The 25,798-nt window shown below is 36.0% G+C and overlaps 1 protein-coding gene across 2 annotated transcripts in view; it reads right to left on the reverse strand.

Annotated features, from left to right (window-relative positions):
* CBLB (Cbl proto-oncogene B) overlaps positions 1-25,798 on the reverse strand; it is a 66,805-nt gene that overhangs the window by 12,144 nt on the left and 28,863 nt on the right. For both annotated transcript variants that reach the window (XR_014492446.1, XM_083362028.1), the window contains exons 4-14: positions 23,668-23,814; positions 19,397-19,553; positions 18,383-18,504; positions 17,581-17,718; positions 16,685-16,772; positions 15,221-15,352; positions 11,563-11,766; positions 7,967-8,152; positions 6,571-6,939; positions 5,578-5,672; positions 603-740 (exon numbers count right to left, since the gene is read on the reverse strand). Coding sequence is in view for 1 of the 2 variants with exons in the window: in XM_083362028.1 (XP_083218154.1) it covers positions 603-740; positions 5,578-5,672; positions 6,571-6,939; positions 7,967-8,152; positions 11,563-11,766; positions 15,221-15,352; positions 16,685-16,772; positions 17,581-17,718; positions 18,383-18,504; positions 19,397-19,553; positions 23,668-23,814 (1,776 nt within the window). In the remaining variant the exon portion in view is untranslated. The remainder of the gene's footprint in view (positions 1-602; positions 741-5,577; positions 5,673-6,570; positions 6,940-7,966; positions 8,153-11,562; positions 11,767-15,220; positions 15,353-16,684; positions 16,773-17,580; positions 17,719-18,382; positions 18,505-19,396; positions 19,554-23,667; positions 23,815-25,798) is intronic.

Consider the following 25,798-nt stretch of genomic DNA (forward strand, 5'->3'; position numbering starts at 1 on the left):
ATCACAGTCAACGCTGTCTCAGTCCTGTACCCAGTCTGAACTCTGATTGAAAAGGGTCCAGATAATCTGCTTCATCCAGGGTTCTCTGCGGCTGCCACACAACTACCTTCTTTACAAGCTTTCCTAAAATAGGAAGGTTGGAGACTGGACAAAAGCCAGACTGGTTCGGTCACCAGATGACTCCTTTAGGACAGAGTGCACTAATGCCTCCTTAAGAGCTGACAGAATCACCTCCACCCTCAAGAAGTTATTATTTCCCAGACTCAATGTGTTTATTTTTTGTATGCATGAATGTGTATATTTTAAAAAGGTGATATTCTATTAAGATATTTAAACGTAAGTATTAAACGCTGTGAAACCAGGAATTCTATTCTGAGGAAGTATGTCAGCAAAAAGTCTATTCTTTGTATGGGAAAAAAAACCTGTAAGAACAATGCCTAGAAATTTAACAGAGACATGCTAAAACCTGACACCAAAATATTTTAAATTCTGTGTAAAGGCGTAATCTTAAAAGTAACATTATGGTTAACAGCAATAAAATCTAAAACTAAATTGAATGTCATGTCAAATGTTTCTCTACCATCATCTTCAAATCATCTTACCGAGTATGAGACTTCGTATTATGACAATGAAGTGATTGTGAAGGCAAAGAAACAGGATGGGATGAAGGAATCTTGTACTCATCTTCTACTTGTTCTCTTGACTTTTCAGAAAAGGAATTTATAACAGCAACAGAAGACCTCAAGAGAAAAGTACACCAGATCCAGATGAGTTTTTGTTGGTACATAAAATAAATATATCAATCACTGCATTTACAAATGGATTTAATTATATTTTTCTATTTTATTGCCACAACAAAGCCAAAAATAGAGTAGGTATGTGAATTTAATGAGATACAAATGTATTCTACTTCCTTACAGAGGTTATGCACTTTGCTCTTTTCTCTCTTTTTCCACAAGCCAAGAAGACACTTATAAATTTTCAGCTTTGATTAACTGCAGCTTTCTTTGGAAAACAAACTCAGATGTCTCTACAGAGACACAAAGCAAAACTTAAGAAGTTTAAGCCAGACTATGTTATTTAAAAATAAACTTGAAGAACTGAATATAAAATTAAGGAATCATAGTTGTATTTTCTTTGAATAAAATTTGAAACACTGTACTGCATGTCAGAATACAATTGTTGCACTGAAATAATTCAATGATAATTTATAATGCAAATTATCACTAAAATATATATCAAAATACAAAGTACTATGAATCTATTTCCATAAGCTCCAAAGACAATAGTGTTTTCCAACTCTGAGAGCTCAATCTCCGAAGATAATTTTAGGAACTGTCATTAATTATGTACAGATGTTTTAAAAGCAGGCATTTAAGACATTTGGCTAGTATTATAATCTTCAAAAGATTCTCATTATACTTGCAATAAAAGTGTAAGGGCAAAGTTATAGCTTGTTAATGTACATTTTTTGGTTAGCTTTAGGACAATTAAAAATTGAAACTATGGGGAAAAGACCCAATGTGGTATGAGGAAGTAAAAGAGCTAACTGGTTTGAAGCTTTAATTTAGAGGGAAAATCATGAGAAAGGGAAGATTTTCCCTTTCAAAACAGCATTTGAAATGACCACGTTCAATATTATGCATTTTGTACTACACAAACTAAGTGTTTCAAAGCAGTTCACGCTATACAAAATATAACCAAAAGGATGAAGGCTTTTTAAATTAATATCTTTAATAAAAAGCATGTAACATTCAATGAAATGCAAGAATTTACTACTTTCTGTAGTCTCTGAAACAAGACAAAACAGACATGTGTGTTTTTAATCAGTATCCCAAATGATTATTTCATTTGCCAGCAGGAATGCTATATAAAACTACAGAAACTGAATTCGATTGTGTTAATGGAGATACATGTGGATTCAAGATTATACTTGAACTGAAACTATTAATTTGACATCTAGCATTGACCACTTCTGAAACAACATTTATAGGGTCCTTTTCAATTATAAGAACCGTAACAAATGACACCATTGATCTCGAATTCAGTTGTCAAGTATAGCGCTTCTATGACATATTTTATTGTGAGCACCTGACATATTATCTTATGATCTATTTGATGAATAATGATAAGCCCTGGCAAGTTAGATTTACTATTATAAGCTTGTATGTTGGCAGGATCAAAACTGATGTTGGAGTGCCTGCTTCAGCATAACTCTGAGAGCAAAAGATACTATAAATGTATGAGATATTATTTTTGATTATATAACTTAATTGACCTATTCAGATGAATGTCTACTGACCTTTTTTAACAATATGTTTTTAATAGTATATACAGTATATGTTCTTAGTTTATAATATATATTAAGTTATTTTTTGTTCTGTAATTTTAGTTTGGCTTTATTCATTTCTATATTTTAATACTTGTTATTCTAAATCACTTGAAGTTGTATGAGATGTGCAGTATATAATGAATGAATCAATGTTGAATAAATAAATAATTTCATATTATTTATAATTTATAAACAATAATTTATTATTTATAAATAAATAGTGATATGGGGCTACCCTTGAAAAGTATCCAGAAGTTTGAATTGGTTCAAAATATGGCAGTCCGCATGGCTTTGTGCAGGCCTAGATATTACACATCATCTCTCCTGTGGCAACTGCACTGACTACTGATTAGCTTCCAGGTCCAATTGAAGGTGCTAGTTATCACCTTTAAATCCGTACATGGCCTGGGGTCTTTTCCCAGTTACATTTGCCTGACCCACTGAGTAGAGGGGGTAGGGAATGCTATGGGCCCTTTCTCCTAAGGAGGTTCATCTAGCAGGATGAAAAAGATAGGAATTCTCAACAGGAGCTCCCTCCCAGTGGAGTATCATCCTGTGGAGATAAGACTGGGCCCTACTACAACTTTTAAAAGGCCCTGAAGACATGTTTTTTTCAATGGGCCTGGGGACTCCGATTGGGATAGAGCCTAAAGTAGCTTTTTGACAGATTATTAATTGTCATTGGGGGGGGGTTTACTGCTTGTTATTGTTTTTATGTTGGGTTTTTAAGCTGCACAGAGTTACTGAGAGTGAGTTGGGCAGGCATATAATTTTTCATAAATAAATAAATCAAACACAGGTCTGATGTTTTGCCACATAGGTTTTTTATAAAAAAAGATTTAATGGTTTCATGTTTTATAAACTGCAGTACATATCATGAGATTTCTGTAAAATACCAGTTTTAATAAAAATAAACAATTTCCTCAAGATCCACTAAGACAGTCTTGCATCTGCCATTTAATGTTTACTGTTTTTTTTACTAGAGAGAACACTTTCAGCATAGAATAAACAGAGTTGATGGCAATCTGTTAAAAAGGTGGTATTAAGAGATACATCATATCACCAGATTCATAAGATTTGAAAGGAGAATACATCTAGTGGTGAAAAAGAGTATTTATGAAACAGTCTCATAAAGGGAAAAAAGACGTAAGAAAATATCTTATTATGTCCTTTTATCAGCACTATACATAATTCTACATTTATTCTCCCAGATATTTGTCTAACATGTGAGAGACTAGAAGGAAGGAATGATGGTGACTGAACTATCTCCCTTAGAGAGGCTAATTTCAAATTCTGAACTATTAGTTTGAATTTTTAGGCAAACTAACTTCTTTTTTCCTCTTTTCCATTTTTATGATGGTAGATTGGGGTCCATCCTAACCCCTTTTCCTCAAACCTGGCCACTGCAACTGCTAAATCTTTTTTAAAAACTGCTTTTGAAACATTTCCAACAAAATTCTTTCATGCAGTATCAATGACTTCTGTAATTAATGAAGCATTATTTGTGTGAATATGTGCCTTCAAGTCAGTGTTGATGCCTGCTGAGTGCCTGGAAAACCCTTTACAACTCCCTTACAAGATTTTGGAACTGTTTTGCCACTGTTTCCTCCTTAAGGCTGTGAGAGGGGGTGTGGCTCAAGGTCACCTAGGAGGCTTCATGACAAAGCAGAAATAAACTTATAGTCCACTAGCATGATCATTCTAGCAGTTGCCAGGATTTAGGAAAAGTTCCAGAGAGTGTCTTTCAGTAAATCTACTATTTCCCATTTTAGAAAGTGTCTTTTATCATTGTTTAAAAATTAAACTATAGATCAACCTAGTGATAGCTAAAACAAAACTTTATTTCTCTGGGCAAAGAGCCTGTCGTTTCAATAGATGAAGGAGAAGATTTAATTTAATTTAATTTAATTTAATAACATTTATATACCGCCCTTCTCCCTGAGGACTCAGGGCGGTTCACAGGGCAGAATAAAATAGTGAATACAAACATTAAAAAAAAGATTAAACAAATTGCCCTAGTTAAAAACAATATAAATACAACACTAAAAACCCCCAGAAAAGTTAAAAAACAAAAAATAAAATAACCCCAACACTCCCCCTCAGGCTAGGCCGGCTTGTACAAACAGAAATGTCTTAAGATCGCGACGAAAGGAGCGAAGATCGGGCGCCATCCGGAGCTCAACCGGTAGCTGATTCCACAGCTCCGGAGCGCCCACAGAGAAGGATCTCCCCCTGGGGGCCACCAATCGACATTCTCTGATCGGTGGCACCCTGAGGAGGCCCTCTCTGTGGGAACGCACAGGGCGCAGGGAGCTTGATGCCGGCAGCAGATGTTCCCTGAGGTACTCCGGCCCCATGCCATGGAGTGCTTTAAATACCGTTACCAGTACCTTGAATCTCACCCGGAAGACAACTGGCAACCAATGCAGCTCACGGAGCAGAGGCGTAACGTGGGAGTATCGGGAGACTCCCAACACCACTCTCGCGGCTGCATTCTGTACCAGTTGGAGCTTCCGAGTAGTCCTCAAGGGCAGCCCCATGTAGAGAGCGTTGCAGTAGTCCAGACGAGAGGACACGAGCGCATGAGTGACCGTGCATAAATCGTCCCGGCTAAGATAGGGCCGCAACTGACGCACCAGGCGAACCTGTGCGAAGGCCCCCCTAGTCAAGGCTCCTATATGGTCTTCCAAAGTGAGCCGTGAATCTAGGAGGACCCCCAAGTTGCGAGCCCTATCTACGGGGGGTAATAGTTCACCCCCCATAACTAGAGGTGGAATGTCCGAATAAACCCGGGACGAAGGTATGCAAAGATGACTGGTTAATTCTAGAAAATTCTTCTGAAGTTTGTGAATCCCATATTGACACAAAAATATTATTGCCTTATTAAGTCTCATTTTTCAGAGTTTTGTATGTTTCCCAAATTCTGTGTTTTTTAAAGACTTCAATAAAGAGCCATATTCTTGTGACTATAATTATGAGATGCCTATTAACAGAATCTGAAGGAACTGTGTTATGGTAACCTTCAATATTTATTCACAGCCTTCTTTTAATGCTCTTCTAAAATACTTTTAAATATATTTTTAATTCACCTGTACACAACATTGATGGCTTCCAGATAAATGAAGATCTGAAAAGTCCCAAATTAATGAACATATCCTATTCAGTACACAATTCTAATTAAAAAAAAATTAAAAATGCATTTTCCTCATAATTTATATAATTAATGTTCTTAAAATTGAACTTACTTCATATTTGGCATGGCTGAAATAAAGGGTGGGGGAGGTGAAATGCGAGGTGGAACATCATATTCTTCATCACCTAGATGTCCATTTGAAAATATCTGCAAGAGACAGATTTCTCAGAATGGTTATTTGCAAACTATATGAAAGTAAAATGTTCATTTACAAGATTTTGAACCCATTCTCATCTTTAATTTCATGTTTCATTCTGCAGGTCTACAAATTGCTCGTCATCAATATAAATTTCATGTGTTCAGCACTATAAATAATTCAGCTAAGGTTTCCTCACACACTTTGTAATAGAACAGAATATATAACAGATATTATGGATATTATGGAGACCACCAGCCTAGAACTAAGGAGAAATTTCCTGACAGTGAGAACAATTAACCAGTGGAGCAGCTTGCTTTTAGAAGTTGTGAGTGCTCCATCACTGGAGGTTTTTAAGAAGAGACTGGACAGCCATTTGTCCAGAATGGTATAGCGTCTCCTGCTTGTGCAGGGGCCTGGACTAGAAAACTTCCAAGATCCCTTCCAACTGTTTTTCTGTTTTGTATTTTGTTAACTAAATAATTCAGCTAAGGTTCCCTCACACACTTTAATATGCATATTCCTTAAAAATGTCTGATATTTGTTTCTAGTTATTTTACTATATAATTTTCAAATCAATTATAATTAAATAGGCCACTAAATGATATAATACAAGTAACCTTATACTGTACTATTATTTGCAGCGTTCATGTTCATTAAACTTCATATATTGTATCATGTATCTTATGGTAATTCATGACATAAGAATTGTTGCAGAAATTTTTGATCATAATACATGCAATAATGTTTTTATTGATATATGAATTTGCAGTAAGTCCAATTATCATTCCCTACAAAATGGCTTCCTATTATCTGAGTATTCCCACACACTTCTCAACAGTATCAGACTTCAAGTTCAATACTCCTAACTAAAACTAAACTTCATGCATCATACAATCTGGCTCTTACCTTGGTACTTTCTAAAGGTAATTCAGGGAATCTGTGCTTTCGCAGAAATAATGGATCAGAACCCATGCGGCAATGTCTTCCATTCATATTTGAGCTTGCAGTAAGTCCAGGTTTGGGACAATTATCATTTCCTACTATACGACATCCCACAATTTGATTATTCCCACACACTTCTCTGGGGCACCAGGCTTCAAGTGGCATTGGTTGTTCTCTGGCAGATACACTTTCAGGATGATGCAAATGTCTACTTAACCTATTTTCTGGAGGAATGGGTGGAGGCCTTTCTGGTGGAAGTGGAGGTGGATCTCGTATTGGTGGTGGTGGTGCTGGAAGAGGCTTGTCTTGTTTCCTCATCATGCCTGGAGAAGACTGAGACATAACAAAATAAAATGGTCCATTACATATATAATCTATACTTAGTGACAAATACAATATTTTGTATAGTCATCTTAATTCATACATCACTGGCTAAAATGATCAGCATGAAATTAAAAATAAATATTGCAGATTACTTGAATGAATCAATACAAACGCAGCCAAATATAAAAGCAACCCATGTTATAAATTAAGACCAGAAACCTAATCCTTCAGTGTGTTAAAGTAAAATTAAAATATCAATAAACTATTTGCAAACTTCAATAAATCAATATCAAAATATAACTGACAAGTTAAAAAAATTATCAAATCAGAAAAATAAAACACTACTACAGTATACAGCTAAGATGTTTGCATATGGTAAGCACATATTCTCAATAACATATTTTTCTTTTACTATTCATCCAACATTTGGTTAAAAGTCTGTTTAGTGTTCCACCTATAATCCAAAGCTGGATATTCTTTAGTATGTTTATGAAATAATTATTTCCCTTCTTATAAAATACTATCTTTACTATAATCAGAAGTAGTCTACAGAATTTTCTTTCAACTAATTGTAGATAATAGGCTCAAGTCTCCCACATAATTTTATTTGTTCTAGTATCTGTGAAAATAAGTGTGGAATACACACACACACACACGTTAAATAATTAACTTTACAAGGTAACTTTTGAAAAGAACACAGGATGGTTTGATATATAACAATCATAAAATGGCACAGAAAATATTGAAATATCAACACAAAAAGGAGAGTTCAGAATTCAACAGTGAACACACACACATCAGTTTATATACTTTACTTGTTCTAATTATTGTTTGGTTTTCCAAATACACAAAATATTGACTTAGTAAAAAGAGAAGCAAAAGCTTAGGTGCTAGAATGACCACAAGTTAATCGAGTTCGGTGGATTTGGAAAAAAAACAGAAAAACCCTGAGAACAGCAATTGAAGAGGTCCTCAGTATGCTTCTGGGAAAAATAATGTTAAACTCCTAAGTTCTATCACTAAATTGTACTTTTACCTTTGGTGAGTTTGTTGGGCTGGCACAAGGTGATCGGGAAACTCCTTTCTGTATTAGGTCCAATCGAGGAGGGACTGGTGGAAGGGTAAGATGAGATCCTTGTACGGGATCAGGAAATGGTTTCCTTCTTTGAGCAAGAGGAGATGATCCTGGAGATGTCACTGGGGAATTCTGTCTTTCATTACACTGCAACACAATGTGTTATGAAGTATTCATCATTCAGGGAAAGCACCAACTTTCAAGTTCTTACTAAGCACCTATCAATTATAACAATCAAGTTGTTCCCAAGGATCTGGGACAGACAGATGTGGAGTTAAAGGTATCATCACAGGATGCAAATTGTTTTGAGTAAAGCTGCTTTTTCAATTGACTGGTGGTGATTTTCTCAATGCCAATAGTGTTCAAGTGGTGCTCTTGTTGTTTTAGGAATGCACCCAAGGAACTTATAACTATTGGTACTACATTTGCTTTGTTTTGCTATAGTAGTTCTATTTCTATTTGAGGGTCTTTTCATTTTATTCTTTATATTATTAATATTATATCCCACTTTTTCAAGGAGCATTAGCAAAACTCAGTTCTTCTTTCTCCTCATAATTTTATTCATAAATCATCCCCTCCGCTCATTTAGCAACCACAAGCTGTTCTTTAAATCAGAACAAAAATGGTCATCAAATAAACAGCTGACCGAAAGAGATACACATTACAAAAAATACAGTGTCCTATGCAAGACCTGTCTTGCATAAAAAAGCTATTTATTCCTGACCTGTGCTTTTTTCCACAGTGCAGCCCTTCCCTAAAAAGTGCTAATGGCAAGTTAACAAGCTCATCTCTGTGACCTTAAATAGTTGGTCCATCCATTGCTGCCTGAAACTGACCAGACCTTATTCAAATTCACACTGAAAACTTTTGTTGTCATGACAACAAAAATTGGTAGAAAATGTGTGCATTGGTGCAAAAATGATTTTTTGTTTTTAAATTTATTATTACCCTTGTATTTATGAAATTGCTTAAACAAGTAGCTGCTAAATGAGGAATAGCTATAGTTCTGTCAGATTATGCTGAGAGCTTCATAGACAAATAATAAATTTGGTATTAGGATTAGGGTTAGAACCTCATTCTCATTGACTAAACTGTTTCCTTCATGGAAAAGAACAGAGGAGAAATTGCCTGCTTTTAGAGCCTTTTATCCCACTTTTGCCAGTTAATGTTTGCTATTTTGTTGGCTTTTATACCTCTTCATAGTGCTTTACAGCCCTCTCTGTGGGATTTACAGAGTCAGCATATTGCCCCCAACAATCTGGGTCCTCATTTTACTAACCTCCCTGTCCTCAATCTTTAGTTGGACCATTTAAAGCTAGTTATTTCTCTCTGTCAGTAATTTAGTACTCTACCTTTAGTTTTTTGGGGAGTGCTTCAAAATAGAAAACTAAGCCTTAGCAGAACTAAGTGTTGTTCATTTTTATAGTTGGACATTTTCTGAAACAAGACTGTTTTTGCTTTCTACAGTATCTGCCATTGTGTTTTTCCAAATCAGGTGGTTTTAAAAAAAAAAGATCTTAAATTACTAGTTATTTCATTTTTATAACAGTAATGCCATTTCAATTCTTTAATATGATACCTTAATATTGAACTGTACTGTGTAAGATCAATTCTAAAGAGTCATTTAGATAAGTAAATGTAAACATATAATTGGTATATAATTTCAATCTGTTCTCAGTTTACTAATTTGTTTCCTGAAGATATATTGGTGCATATATGTATGTCCACACATGTGTATATAACACACACAGAGACATAAAATTATAGCAGTGACCAACTTCATGCAAGCTGGATAACAACCAGCATGATTGCCAACTAGTCAAGAAATTCAAGCCAAACCATTATGTTTGTTGTTGATAATTTTGTTTATATTTGCTTCTCTCTTTTACCTTCCTTTATTGGTTTCCATTTGCAAATTAGGTGGGAAAAGTCCTAGAACTCTATCCCTAAATTATCCTATATAGGTTAAGGCAACATTATTACAGACATAAACACAGCTTCTATATACCCATTCAAAAGTTTGTTCTAAGTATGAAATGCCTGCTTTTTATCAAAGCTTTATAGAGATCTCTTAGATTTGTTTAAATCTTAAAACATTCAAAATGGGTTGAAATATACTAAAATATTAAATATATTACCAGTACATGCATAATCAGCTATGAAAATATCTTTAGCTATAAATAACATATATACATGAAGTGGTGACAAAATAGGGTGGCAGGGAACCCCTGACTCAGTTGATGCCAACAATCTACAATATCATATGTAGCAGAGTTGGGGTGAGAATGGGGCCAGCTGAGAGGCTTTGCAGGAGCCCTGCTGATTGGGCAGGAAGATGAGGAGCTCCAGCAGCTGCCATTGGTCTGGTGGTGGGGCATGGCTCGGAGGAGGGAAGGAGGAGGAAGCCAATAGAAGGGAGGAAGAGAGAAGGCTTGGTGGAGCTTGCCGTTCTGAGCCAGCTGATCGAAAAGAGAGTAAGAAGCTGGGGTTTTCACGTTTGCTTTTTTTGCTTCGTTACAAGCTAGCCAGACAAAAGGGGGAGGGATAGTGAGAGTAGTTGCTGGAGCTGTTTGCTTGAAGCAGGCCAGGCAGAGGGGTGTGTGTAAGTGGCTGCTTGGAGCGGTTTGTTTGAAGCAGAGACAGAGGGGGGGGGATAAGGAAAGGTGAAGTTTTATTGTTTCTTTTTTTGTTGTTGGGGGCAGGCCAGAGGAAGAGAGGATAGTTTGGAGAATTTTAATTCCTTTCCCTAGTTGGAGTAAGTTAGGCAGGGAGAGAATTAGGGAAGAGTCTTTTAGTGGGAAGTAAGGTTTTTTTTTTCTTTATAGGATCAGCTGGGGAAGATAAAAAGGGATTACATGGAGTGAGGTCAGAGAGGGGAGGCCTCTGCAAATGCCAGAGATTGGTTGCCATCTTTCTAGGCAAGTTGTTATCGAAGATGGATTAACATTGTCCTGGGCAAGTTGTTGCCACCAGAGTTTGGCTGTCATTGTTTTAGGCAAGTTGCTGTCACCAGAGACACAGAGATACTAGCAACTGTGGTTCAGAAACATCTGTACTGACACAACTCACTGTTCTATTGTAGAAATTAACCTTCAACTGTGGTTATCTATTATAATTAATGGAATATCAGAGTGAATCTGTCTCTGATATCTGGTTTTAGATAGAAAACATAGGAAATGCTAATGTATCCATACCTTTCTTATGAAAGCACTTGGATTGCTACAATTAGAAATAAGCTGCTGAGCTAAATAGTTCCCTATAATAATACAAAAGGATTCTTCTTATTTTCCAACACTCTCCAAGAAATAAAAGAAAGAATGCATCAGTTTACAGCCAGGGAATATACAATGATGTAATTTGTTTTACTAGTTCTTATTTTTACAGGTAGTCCTCAATTTACCACAGTTCATTTAAATAGTGTTCAAAGTTAAACAGCACTGAAAAAGTGACTTATGACGGATTTTCAAACTTGTAACCATTGCAAATTCTTTAATCAATGTGTAAATTATAATTGCAAATTACAAAGTCATTGCACATTTCAGGAAAAAAAGAAGTACCTTTCGCACAGAAGCTAATCGATTCATCATCAAAGACTCTTCTCTGTCATCATCATCATCTAAATCAAGCATAGGAATACCAAAGCTATCCAAAATACTACAGCATCTTGTGTTTTCATCTCTGGGATCAAAGGGATCTACAATTATGGGTTCAGTTCCTTTGATTTCACACCGGCAAAAAGGACATCCTTGACCATCAGATTCCTGAATTATGAAAAATGCTTAAATGCTGAGAACAACTTAGCACTTTTTACTACATAGAAAAATCTTAATGTAATGAAAAGCATATTAATAGTATTTTTAAAAACACAGATGCAAATACTGGGAGAGAGAGAGAGAGAGAAATTTCAAAATAGCAGCGCCAGCGATTTTTGATTACATACCACGTTGGGAAAACCAATGGCAGTTGGCAGATTATCACATTATTTGTTTTTACTTAAATAAGATACATTCCACTTTTTTATCAAACTTAATACATCACAAACATATTGAGAAATTGGAAAAAATGATATTATATTAGATGTTAGGAATTTAATTTACGGTACCCAACTTTTAAAACACAATATTCTTTACTTATCAAAGATAAAGTAATATGTATTGCTTTGGGAAATGTTTCATAATATTTTATATTTAACTATAACATTATGTAGCATGTATGAATATGACATTGACTATTAACAAGTTTAATAATTCACACTGAAGAGAATATTTGTAGGTGAAGACTGAACTATGGGGTCCTTGACTGTCTCTGAACTTGTTTGTTTTCCGAAATGTCTGCAAAAAAAGCAACCAAACTCAGAGAGCATCAAGAACCTCACAATTAAGACTGATTTTTTTTATTTTTTGCTTAATCTGTTTATTTTCCTCATTCTTTTTCTAGATTCTATCATTTTAAAATTAACAATTGTTTAATTTAATTGTGATTTTAGTATATTTTATATTTTGTCTGTTTGTTATTTCTAGATTTAAATAAAAAAATCAAAGAAATTGTTGACACCAGATGAAAAGATGTATGCTACTATTTGTAAGACTTTGGTTTTTATCTGATTGACTGATTAATTACCATCAGGTTGGTGCTGACTCTTAGCAACCACACATTTTAATTGTGAGAAAGTAGTGTAATATGATAATGGATCAGAAACCTATTCAATACAAAGATTCTTTTAAGAAATCTATACTCAATTCACTTATATAAAATATTTCATTAAGAAGTTTAAAGACATTTTCCCTTTTAATTTTTACAACAATCCTGTGAAATAGATTGTAGCAACTCATCAAAAGTTACAACAGAATTTTATGGCTGTGTGGGTATGCAAATATGGATCTCCTAAGTCCAATCATCACATTGCAGTGGCTTTATAACCAATATTGCTTATATACCCTTGAACCAGTGGTAGGATTCAAATATGTGAACAACATGTTCTCTGTGTGTATGCCGCTTTCGGAAGCCTATTCTGGGTCTGGGCAGCAAAAAATTAGCTACTAGTTCTGCCAAAGTGGTGCGAGCCAGGTGAATCCTACCACTCCCTTGAACTCATATTTGATTTTCAGAACTCCGCAACCCATTGAAATCAATTCAAAGAAGCTGTCTCCGAGATGGATGGTCGGCCGACAGCTGAGGAGGCGATGCAGTGGGTTGTGCCTGGGAAAAGGAGAGCATGTGAGGCCAGGAGGGACAATGTGGGGCTGGGGGGAAGGGAAAACAGCCATGCTAGGATGCATCCGGCCACATGGGACCTCGGCAAGTTACCAGGCGGCTGGTTGAAGAGGGACAGTTGCCACCTCCGAGGCATGGCGCGGGTGCCACAGAGAGGGCTCTGAGAGACGCCTCTGGCACCCGTGCCATAGGTTCACCACCACTGGTTTAGGGCTTAGAAGTATATTTTTTTTATATTACTAAGGACTAATCTTATGCCAAATTCTAAAATCTCAGATCAGAAGAAGCAACTACACCATTGTCAATTCTTCTTAAGTATTCATATAATTACATAAATATGTAAATTATATACTTTTATAATTTTAATACATAAATGAGGCATTTAATTTACTGAACCCTTTTTAAACATTATAATGCAAATGAAGATTTCTAAAATTCTTTTTGCTGAGAATTAAACATTAATTGGACCTGGTCAGCTGAAAAATTGGTGAACATCACCAGCCCTTCTATAACTAATATAAGCTTACACAAATGAGTTATTTTTCTGTGTTCTGTTGAGCTGAACTATGAAAGCATCTAAAATAAAAATAAAAAATACATGCACGCTCCAACCTATATAACTCAGTTTGGGCTTTGGGCAGGTACTTGTCAAGATTTTAAAATGTTTGTTACAGAAAAAGTGCCAGTTTATTCAAAGACTTCTGCTTTATGCTTTAAGGTAAGATATCGATCTATGCAAAATTATATAACTATCAAAAATAAACAAAATGTGGCTATAACAATATATACATAGAACTCAGTAAGAAACCTTTGTTTAGAGAAAAAAAAATCATATCACCTTACCTTATTTTAGTTGTATTTTTATTTCAGTGCTTTTAAAACAAAGGATACCAACATGCACAGGGATTGATCGACCTTCCGCGTAAAATATCATGCAAATGTGATTTTGTGTTCACTAAGGAGCTGGGAGTAACGTATTTTATTAAGTAAAACAGATGCTTTATTATGATAAAAAAGCACCAGATCACTCTCCTTAGGCATCTCTAACGAGCCATTATGACAGCAATTAAACACTAACCATTGGCAAGTAGAAACTGAATTGCTGCAGTATATTCCCTTCATCAGCTTGTTAATTATAAAGAAGTTAAATGTGCAGTGAAATTTATTTTAAATGAAATGACTGTTAATGAAGAAAAACCTAATACTCCATTTACTTCGATGTCACTTGCTGAAGTTACAGCTTAACCATATATTAAATGTTTTTATTTTATTAAAAATCTAAATTCCCACTGATGCTATGACCCAGAAAAATTCTATGCTACTGTGTTTCTTATTCTATATTGTTTTCACAACTGCTCCCAAGAGAACATCCCTATCAATGAATAAATGGGAAGAGATTTTTTTTTAAAAAAAGAGGATTATCATTTATGCAGCTCTTAATATTATAGTTATTTTTTCTTATTAAGTGATTTCAGAAGTTACAAGTCAATGTTGCAGATAAATATTCTTAGTAACTGAATATTCATCTTAAGTGGGAGTTATATTGCTGGTTGAAATTGACTCATTTATTTGAGAATATTTTTCTTTCCATGCTCAGTTATGTTCCCTTGCTATTATAAGTGTCAAATCCTTAAGAGCTACTTACAAACAAAAAGTAATTCAGAGTATTCTTTAAACTGATTTACTAGAAAAGACAATAGAATTACATTACATAAACTTGGAAATGTTAAATTCAATACTCAGGTTTGTTTGTACAGTTTTTTTAAAATCTTCTTGCTAACTACCTACTGGTACACTTCATTTTCCTGATAAAGAATATAAAAGTGTTCTATGCTTACAGTATTTGGAAAGAAGTTATGTTACTTCCCTACATATGAATAAATTATCATTTCAAGATTTATTCCTACAATTGGTATCCTTAAAACATTAATGTATCAGTGTAAAAAAGAATGAGAAATAGAAAAAGAACACATAGGAATTTGATTACAGAAAGACAGTTACCTGCCATGCAGTCAGGCAAGATGTACACATCAAATGTCCACAAGGTTCAATCTTCACATCTTTGTCATTTTCAGCACAAATTTTACAAAGCTGGAACGTGGAACCCATTTCACAATATAATTCATATTGTTCCTGAAAAGGAATGACTGCAATGAAGAGCCTCTGAAAATGATAATATAAAAGCTACTTGGCTTACCATTCAGGTTATAACTTTTACGTCATAACATATACTAGTAAGACAAATTGTTATTGAAGATATTTATATATGTATTATTGCTTTTTCAAACAAGATGTAAATGTAAATGTAAATCTATTTATACTGTACAAAAATTCCATTGCTCATAAATAATCATAACAAACCACCCACAGCCTTTTAGTACCTTAACTAAAATAAGTTATTCTGACTCAAATCTGTTGTGTGAGAATCTACGTCATCAGAGAAATAAAGTATAATTTGGTTTTATTCAAACATTACCAGTAGGGACAGAATTTTAAGCAGAGCATCAGAGAGAAAAAAATAACAACAATTCAACTATTGTCTTTCCAATCCCATCCCGAAGCCTACCATCAATTGCATCTGTTAATGATAGAAGGACAATAGTCCATTAAAATTTGCCCTAATAGATTAATTCAGGATTCAGAAAATCCAAATACTTTTTGTGGTTTATGTTAAGCTAATGCATCAACACTTTTAGAAATGAATATTTTTCTGATATTTATTGGATTTGGTTTTATTTTATAAGTAGCTTTTTTTGGTAGTAAAATTGTTATATTGGTGGTAATACAAAATCTTGACCATCAGCAGAAACTGCAAGTGCTTAAAGTATATTTTCTTAGAATTTTTCCTTTAGAATTTTAAACAAAGATTTGTTGCTGTCTCCTAGCCATTGTTGAAATATATACATTTAGAGTTAGGGGCAAAATACAAAATATGGGTAAAAATCCCAAAATACTGTAAAAAACTTAAATAGAACAATCCTTAAACTTAAAAAAAAGATAAGCAATAGAAAGAAGAGAAGGGGGTAAAACTTAAACAAAATAATAAAAACAATAAAAAATATACCTGTCCCTTTGTCATGGTTAATGTTTTGAAAATTAAAAATGAAAATTAGTTTTTAGGTTGTTTTTTAAAGCATAACAAATTCATTAAACTAATATGCTTATAGTGATACATACTTAAAACATATCTGAAGTATCTTGACGAATCTTTTCTTAGCATGGTTAGCCCTGTCAAAACCGGATTTTAAAATCATACTCAGACTTTTCATGGTCCTTCAGATGCACTGAACTGCTGCCGCCCCCAAAACCCTTCATCACCACAGCAATTCTGTCTGCTATCAGTTTTCATCATTAAGGGACACAATATATATTAAGCTATTTAAATAGTTTTATAAAGATATTAATATAAAGTCCTCAATGAATATGAATGAACATACATTCCAAGTGAATAACATAAAAACATACCTGTGTAACTTTTATATGATCATGTGGAATAGGTTCACATAGTCCTGTCAGATCAGGATTATAACTTCGACCATCTGGATAAAGATAGCTGAAATGGAAATAAATGTTTGTCTCTTCATTTATATACTTAATGAATACTTAGATGATAAGTGAACAGTTTTACTTTTTCCATTACAAATAGTTTTCAATTAACTATGGTAACTGAGACAAAAATTTCCATTGCTAGGTGATGTGATTGTAAAGCTTCATGTCATGTAGCACAACCTAGTTGCAGCAGTCCCAGTTGTTACTTTAAGGACTACATGGGTTTTTAAGCAAGGATCTCACATAGCCATGACTTACTGCCAGTCTGCCCATTAACTTTGCTTGTAGGAAGCCAGCAGCATGTCACAAATTGCAATCACATGATTGCAGATTATTGCAATGATTGAAAATCTGGGCTGATTGCTAAATGCCTGGATCGCGATCATGTGACTGGGGAGCTGCATTTGGCAGAATTCTAACGACCTATTGTAATTACCATTTATTCAACAGTTTGAACCATTGCTAAATGAGTGGTATTGAAAGACCACTCATTACTATTACTAGTATGTCCTGCTAAAAATTCCCTTCCAGAAATGCCTGTTCTTCATTGAAAGATCTATGTTCTTAATGTCTTCCATATAGAACCTCTGCTAACTGCACCTCATTTTCCACTGATGATTTCACTTCACAGTTGCCATCATTCTAGCTCTGTTTGGCGTAATTGGGGACACTAAGAAAAATTATTAGTTGAACACTTTAAGGGAAACTAGATTTCATAATTATGATAATCAAATCAGATCAAGAATACTGTAACTTGCACCTGTTGTATTAGCAAACTGTGCCTTCTATATATAAAGTAAATTTATACTCACAATCCTTCCCTGCTGCCATCAATTAGAGCTTGAAATAAAGGCTTATTGTGGGGTATGGTCTGTAAAATATTTCCATCACCAGTGACATAACCAATAGCCCACTGCCCAAGTCGAGTGCAACTTAATCTGAAAATGTAGCTGTAAAACAAAGGACAATGCTATAATTAATGAAATAAAGACAGGATAAAAATAAATTAATTAAAAAGAAGAATATTTATGTAATCTAAATTTACCAATATTTCCACTTTGGTTAAAAAAGTGGATAAATAAAATCTTATGTTGAGCTTTATGGAAACCTAACTATTTCTTAACTTAGTTGTGATCAGACCCAGCATTCAGCTATAGACTAACAGTGTATTATAAAGTTTCTGTTTTTCAACCATTTTCAAATAGTTCTACTACACGGTTGTTCCCCCAGTTCCTATCTATAATGGCCACCATTTTAAGTGCTTTTGTTTTGATATGGCTCACCACGTCACTAGTTTTCCTATCACCAGTGTTTGGAAATAACAACACAAATCATTTTGTAGCAAATCTAGTTGTTTTCACGAGATCCCTAGCTAAATATGATCAAGTTTTCCTTCGTTTCTAGATATTATATTGTCATGAGGATAATTATTATGATTTTGAGTTATTTCCTCCCAATCCCCCTGAACCAAATAATCTCTCACTGCAAAGTTTCTGGTTGTAGTCCAACGTCATTACATTATGAAATTTCCCATCCATTCAGAAACATGACTAACTAGTAGCAACCTTCCATAATTTACTGAAGTAAATTAGCAAAAAGTATTGAGTTCATTACCTTCCTGGTTTGGTGTTATATTTCTGCAACCGTGCTTTAACTTCATCATAAGTCAGAAATGCCATATATCCAGGATGAGTCACAGCTAAGAAGTTCCAGTTTCTTAATATGGAACCCCAGGGCTAAGCATAAGCGAAATATATAAAATATGTATTTATATGTATATATTTAATATACGGTATTTCACTTCAATTTCCTTTAAGAATAAAGAAAACATTTTCTGTAATATTGCTATTTACCAATCAAAGTTAACTGCCATTTGAAGTTAGTTACAGTGAAAAGTAAGGCATTTTAAAGTAATGTTCAGATTAAAAAAATAGCTTAGAAAGTGTGCAAAGAATTAAGAATCTGAATAGTATCACAAGATAATGGAAATAGTCCAAGGCTGAAACAACCCCATTTCAGATCCAGATATATCTGATTTTATGAAAATGATGAAAGCAGTATCACACTGCAAGCCCTTTGGACTGTTTTGTGAAAAGGAGCAGGACTTCTGTCATCTGCTGCTTTCATAAGTCTGCCGTTCACCCCTTAACATTTATATCATGCCTAGATTAAACCAATTTCATATTTTGAATAAAAAACTAGAATAATTAAAAATAAGAAATGAAAGCAGTACATGAAGAGAAGGAAAATGGGATCTAATTTATAACTTAATAAATCATGATTTACTAAGCCAAGATAATTATGCTAAATCGGTTCATGTTTTCATGTGAATTCATTATTCCAAATAGTAATTTTTAAAAATTTGTATGCATACCTTTTAAAGTTTTATGCTACCACAGAACTAGTAATATAGTGTTAACTGTATTATGTAGGCTATGAAAAACATACAATATATCATATTTACAAGAAAGAAATGATACCTTGAATTAAAACACCTCCTACCAGGAAAAGCGGACAGAAAAAAATTCTATAACATCCTTCCACACCTTTGTCTAATATTGCAAAATCCAGCTATTTCAAATAATATAGAAAAGCATGTTAAGTATTATTTCAGTTTAACTAAATTACCTGAAATAATCTTGTGAAGATATCAAATTCAAAAACTGAAATATAGTCATTGCATGTTAGATCAATAGTAGATTTCAAAGCCATCGCTTCCAGACCAGAACTAATCTGATGCACCTCATGAAGACATTGTCGGAATACTTTCCAAGGCACTATGGTCCTACAATAAGGAAACTTAGAAATTAGAAATAGCCCTTATGAATAACCACTTGATCAACAACCATTCAAAGTTAAAACAGCACTGAACAAGGAGGATGTATGATAGGTTCTGATAGTCATGGCCATCACAGTGTCCCCATGATCATGTTATGATTTGAGTGCTTTGCAACTGGGTCACAATTATGACATGGCAGGACCCTGCAGTTGTGTGATCGCCATTTGCAACTTTCACTGCTGCCTTCTGACAGGAAATTTCTCCTTAGTTCTAGGTTGGCTTTCTCCTTATTTTCCATCCATTGCTTCTTGTCCTGCCTTCAGGTGCTTTGGGGAATAGATTGACCCCCTCTTGTTTGTAGCAGCCCCTTCGATACTGGAACACTGCTATCATGTCACCCCTACACCTTTTTTTTCATTAAACTATACATAAACAACCGTTCTTCATGTTTTAGCCTCAGTCCCCTAATCATCTTTATTGCTCTTCTCTGCACTCTTTCTAGAGTCTCAACATCTTTTTTATCGTGGCAATGAAAACTGGATGCAATATTCCAAGTGTGCTCTTACCAAGGCATTACAAAGTGGTACTAATTTTAGAAAAAGTACTAACACTTGATGTGATCTGTATTCTATTCCCTCTGTTAATGAAGCCTTGGACTGTCTTGGCTCTTGGGCAGCTGCAGCATTTACTGCTGGCTCATATTTAAGTGATTGTCCAGAAGGACTCCAAGATCCTTCTCACAGTTACTACTATTGAGCTAGGTATCACCTATTTTATACCTATGCATTTGGTTTTTCTTGTTTAAATATAGAATTTTACTTTTTACCTTTTGTTCACTCTTCTCAAGCACATTAATGAACGTATTCAAGAATCAAGAAATCAACTTGGAAGTGAAATTGCAAGGAGCAACAAATTTGGAGACTACTAGGAAGAGGGTAGTTCCTTGTTCCACAAAAGCAGAAATACCTCTTCAACATAGTAGAGAAAATAGAAACTGGGCAAATAGCCAAGGTGTCCAAGAGTAGTGTATAGTGTTAGTTTCCGGAAACAACTGATAGAAGGGAATGGAATTATTGCAAAACTGTGCTCCCAGGGCCCAACCCTAGATTTATTTAGGAGACTAGCACAGCCAATGTTACTAAAAGACATTAGGAAGTTCAAGCAAAGCTAGCAAAAATGTATACTTCATATCCAGTTCCTGGCAGAAGTTATTAACAGACCAAAACAATTTTATTCCAGTTTCCTGATTGGAATGCGTTAAAGTAGTTAACAGGCATTTTTCTTCTAAATGTGCCTAGATTTACAAAGCCATTGTCTTTTCACTCATCTTAGGCAAATGTATTAAATTTAAGACCAAATCTTCCTTATCAAAGAAAGTTTTTGCTCTTACCCCTAAATGGCCTTTAAACCTACGCAAAAAAGATACTAAATATTTTCTGAATGCAGCCATATCCAACATGATCAATTATATCAGCCAAGATAAGCAAAACTCAAGTAAACAGATGCAGCCTGCCTACATCTTCAATATCCGTAACTAAAAGAATATTCAAAATGATAAGATAGGAACTTTCTGTATGTACTCCAACATTTAATATTTGTGTTAGCATGACATTTAACTATATATTATTTATTTTAATTACAGGTAGTCTTCGATTCACTAATGGTATTTAACAATTGTTCAGAGTTACCACAGCCTCAGAAAGGATGCTTTATGGCCTATAAAGCTCTTTCAGTCCTTGTAAAATGTTATGCTGCCCTTCTCTGTGATCACATGATTACATTTTGAATGCTTGCCAATTGGGTCATATTTTCAAGTGGTTGTTAGTTTCTGGCAAAAAACGCCCATTTAGGAGAATGTATTCATACTGATTTGCTTTGTGTGATTTGCTTAACTATTGTGTGATTTCGACTTACCACTGTGCAACTCATTTAACGACCACGATAACAAGAGATGTAAAATCAGGTCTGCTCATCTAGTTGTCTTACAACTGTCACAACTTACAACCCAAATTCTAGTCCCAAATGTGATCGTATGTTGTGGACTACCCGTACCTTGGTACTCATGTTTGAGGCTTAACATTACACTAACTCATTGACTATCATTCAAAATATCCTAAAGAGGAAGGTTTGCTTCATTATCTCATTAAAGTATGGCTGCAATTTGGTATTGATTAACTGCTGCTTTTAATTTTTCATCTTATGACTCTGCTTTTGTTACTATTGATTTTATTTTATGTTGCTTTGAGCCAGTCTTTTGTTGTTTTTCCCTTTTTTACTATTTAATCATGTTTTGATTCCTGCCAATTGATAAATCATTAATACTGCCTTCTGCCTTTCCTTCTGAAAATCTTCCTAGTAAGTGTTTGCTTCTAAATATTTATTTATTTATTACCCCACCTTTATGATTTTTATAGATAACTCAAGGAGGCAAACATACCTAATATGCTTTCTCTCCCTATTTTCCCACAACATGTACCATGAGTTGAGCTGAGAGAAAGTGACTAGCCCAAAGTCACCCATATTATATATAAATGTAAAACTAGTATAACACTGATGACACATTACAGTGATTACTCAAGATTCTGTTGTTAATGGCAATAACTTGTGAATTTTTCACTTAATTCATAAAATTGTGATTTTACTACCTATTGCAAAGTTATTATATCTTCAACATTTGCATCATAGCCAGGTAAATTGCACGATATGTAAAGAACTGTAATATATACAACAAACCAATTCAATTATGTGTTCTCATAAAATCTTGATATCTTCTACATTTAGTAATAATTTAAAAGCTTATTTTCCTATCTATTATCTATCACAAAAATTTGCTTTAATCCCTGAATATTGCTTCTGCAGCTGTCAATTAAATTTATTTCTCAAACAAATTCAACAAGTCATAATCAATTTTCAGGACAGGTTTCTATGAAGAACTATCACTTGATAAAATATACTAAAAAGATAAAACAGTTGAAATAAAATTGAATACCAAAGATTGTATAATGAAATATAGACTGCTGATTGGATTAGAACAGAGGTCTCCCCAGCCTCTTTGGCACCAGGGACTGGTTTCATGGCAGACATTTTTTCCATGGACCGGGAGAAGGTGGACCAGGGGAGAGGTGATTCAAGTACATTACATTTATTGTAAATTTTCTAAACAAACAAACAAATAATGCACTTTATTTCTATTATTATTACATTGCATTAAATTAGACTAGTGACCTTCTGCTTCTAAAAAAGCGGGATGGACAATCCTAAACTCAGCCTTCCAACAAAACAAAACATTGAGGAAGTGCTGAGAAAAACCATGAGAGAGGGGGAGGAGAGAGTGCAAAGCAACTTGGCACTGTACTAGCCCAGCAGTATTGGAAAAGGTGCAAATGAGAGAGGGATTCCCTTGGAGATACAGTGCTTACAGGGGAAATGTAGCTCCATCCCTCCCCACTCACAAGAAGAAAGGAGGAACACACACACACACAACAAATTAAACCACAAAAAGCTGGCAAGATATTGAGAGAGATTGGAGACTTGGAGACACAGTGTTTAAAGGTAGCTTTTCCCTGTCCCTATTTGCTCCTCAAGAAAAAGCACCCTCACACGAACAGACATACCTTGGGGGCTTTGGGGAACAAGGCTTTGGGGAAGCCCCCTGTTGCAAGGGCAGGCATGTGCTTGTCTTGCAAACTTGGAGAGTTCCACAAAGGGAACATGAGCCCAGCTGCTATGCTGGGAGGGGAGAGGAGGAAAGTGAGGAAGAAGAGGAGAAGTAGGAAGCAGGACCTGGAAGAGAAGGAAGCAGAAGAAGGAACAGTAGAAGAAGCAGGAGGAGGAAGAGGAAGAAGGACGTGGAGCTCAGATGTTGCAAGCCAGTTGCAAGTGCAGTCATCACAGCACCTTTGCACTGAGCAAGATGGCTTCTGCCCTGCCACTCTCCCGCCCCCGCCCAGACCCCTGCAGACTCACCACATGCCTGGAGGTGGAAGATGCCCCTTCAGCACACCTCTAGCTCCACAGACGGTGTCCTAACTGGCCACGGACCGAGTGCTGGGGACCCCTGGATTATAGGCATTTAATACTTTAACCACTAGCAACTCTATATTTTACAGCTGATACTTACTTTTCTCCAAAGAACTTCTTCCAGAATTCTGCTGCATCTGCTTTTGTGATACGAAAATTATCACCCTGGAACTGAGCGTTAGGGAAAATTGCTTTTATTTCTGCAAGCATATGACTGAAGATGAGGGATAATTTTGTAAGATTTCGCCTGCCAGTACAAAAAAGAAAAACAAGAAAAAACATAAAAACTGAACAAAGAAATTCTACTGAACATAAAAAGAAAGGCTACATCATGCAATAGGAAGTCCCCTTCCTAATATTAGGAACCAGTAGTGACTTATAATTGGAGAAAATACACCTGAAGACAAACAAGAAATGCAAAGGCAGAAGAGTAACCTGAGAGTAAAACAGCTTAAATCAAACACACGGTGAAGGCTGAGAAATGGAGAAACGCAAAGCAGCTGAAAGGCAGGTTAGTAAAAAAAAAATGCTTGGGGGAGGAGAGGGCATCTGGGCGGGGGCAACCTTACCCTGCGTGGCTATGGCAGGTGGCTAGCAGGCGGAGGGAAGCAACTCCACCCCCCTGCCACCTGCCTCACCTCACCTCATGGCGGCGGTGGCAGCAACCAGTCAGGCAGAAGGCGTTCCGGTGCGAGCAGCCGGTATAAGCCAAAAGCGCCCAGCTGGCATGAGAGCTGCAGCACGTGCCCTTAGCCTGGCACCTGCGAAACCGAGTAGGCATGCTGGCTGGCACTCAGCAGCCCAAAGGCAGAAGTGTGGGCAGTGTGGTTCCACCGGCGACCGCTGGCAAGCAAGCGGCGGAGCGGCACTCCGGATCTGGGCCGACTCGCCCTATGCCAGGCTCGGCACCCTTTCTGCCACCGCCCACCATGACCATACCTGGTCTGCCATCACGCTCTTGCTGCCACGTTGCTTCTCCACTCCATTCACCCCTTACACAGGCCCCATCCCACCCCCATGGGGAAACATGGAAGATACTTTTCAGGAACAATGTCATGGAGAGCACACTTTAAGAAGGGACGTGACTATGGAGTGAGTGACTCAAGGGAGTCAAGACAGAAGGAGACTAAAGTATGAGTGACTGTGAGAGGGATTGTTGGTCCAGGAAAGGGCATAACTGGTGCACAAGCCACAGTTGCATGAAATCCCTCCTGGGTGAGTGATTGTGAACAGGAATCCTGGGTCCAGGAGAACTCCCAGATTACTCATTGGGTTTGTCAGGGCAGTATCATCTTGTCCAAGACCAGAGATGGCAATTTTCTATGGACCAACAAAGCCCAAATCCAGAGCCTGGTTCAGTTTCAGCCCATTGTTTCCCATCAATCCCTTAACCCCTCCAAGCATTGTAAAAGGGAGGTTATCACATTGCTTAATTTACCATGGGCTAAAACAAATAGCTGTCACCAGCATATTGATGGTATCACAACCCATGGTGGTGGATGATCTGATCCAGCAGTTTCATGTAGATGTTAAATAAAAGCAGGAAAAGTATCAAGCACTGTAGTAACCTACAAAATAAAGAAACAAGGGCTGGACCTCTTGCTTCCTATCAACACTGACCAAGAGCGACCAGAGGAAGGAAGTGAACCAGGACAACATAGAGACCCCCATTCCCAACCCTTAAAGTCACTCCAGAAGGATACCATAGTTGATGGTACCAAAAACCTCAGAGAGGTCAAGTAGAGCAAGGATGGATGCACTACCTCCATCCTGCTCCCACCAGAGATCATGAAAAAGCGCAAGCAATGCCATTTCTATTCCATAATCAGGCTTGAACCCTAACTGGAAAGGGTCTAGATCACGGGTGTCAAACTTGCCGCGTCACATGACATCTTGTGATGTATTGCAACTTTTTTTGCAATGCCGGAGCTGGGGTGGGTGCGGCCTCCACATGATGCAACTGGGCCATGGGCCAGCAGTTTGACACCCTTGGTCTAGATAATCAATTTCATCCAGGAGTTGCCACACAACCATCTCAACAACCAATTCAAACCTGAATTACAAATATTCCCTTTTATTGGTACTTCTGCCTTGTTCAGGCTGACATTCAGGCAGACAAGCACAGCAGCAATTGATAATTTCTTCAGTATCAACTGTAGATCACTGTTTTTGTGTGCCTAAACAAGCGTTCTCAGCAAAGCTATCAACAAGAGGGTTTCTTGAATGTAGGG

The sequence above is a fragment of the Vipera ursinii genome (assembly GCF_947247035.1).
Source record: "Vipera ursinii genome assembly, chromosome: 4".
Classification (NCBI taxonomy): domain Eukaryota; kingdom Metazoa; phylum Chordata; class Lepidosauria; order Squamata; family Viperidae; genus Vipera; species Vipera ursinii.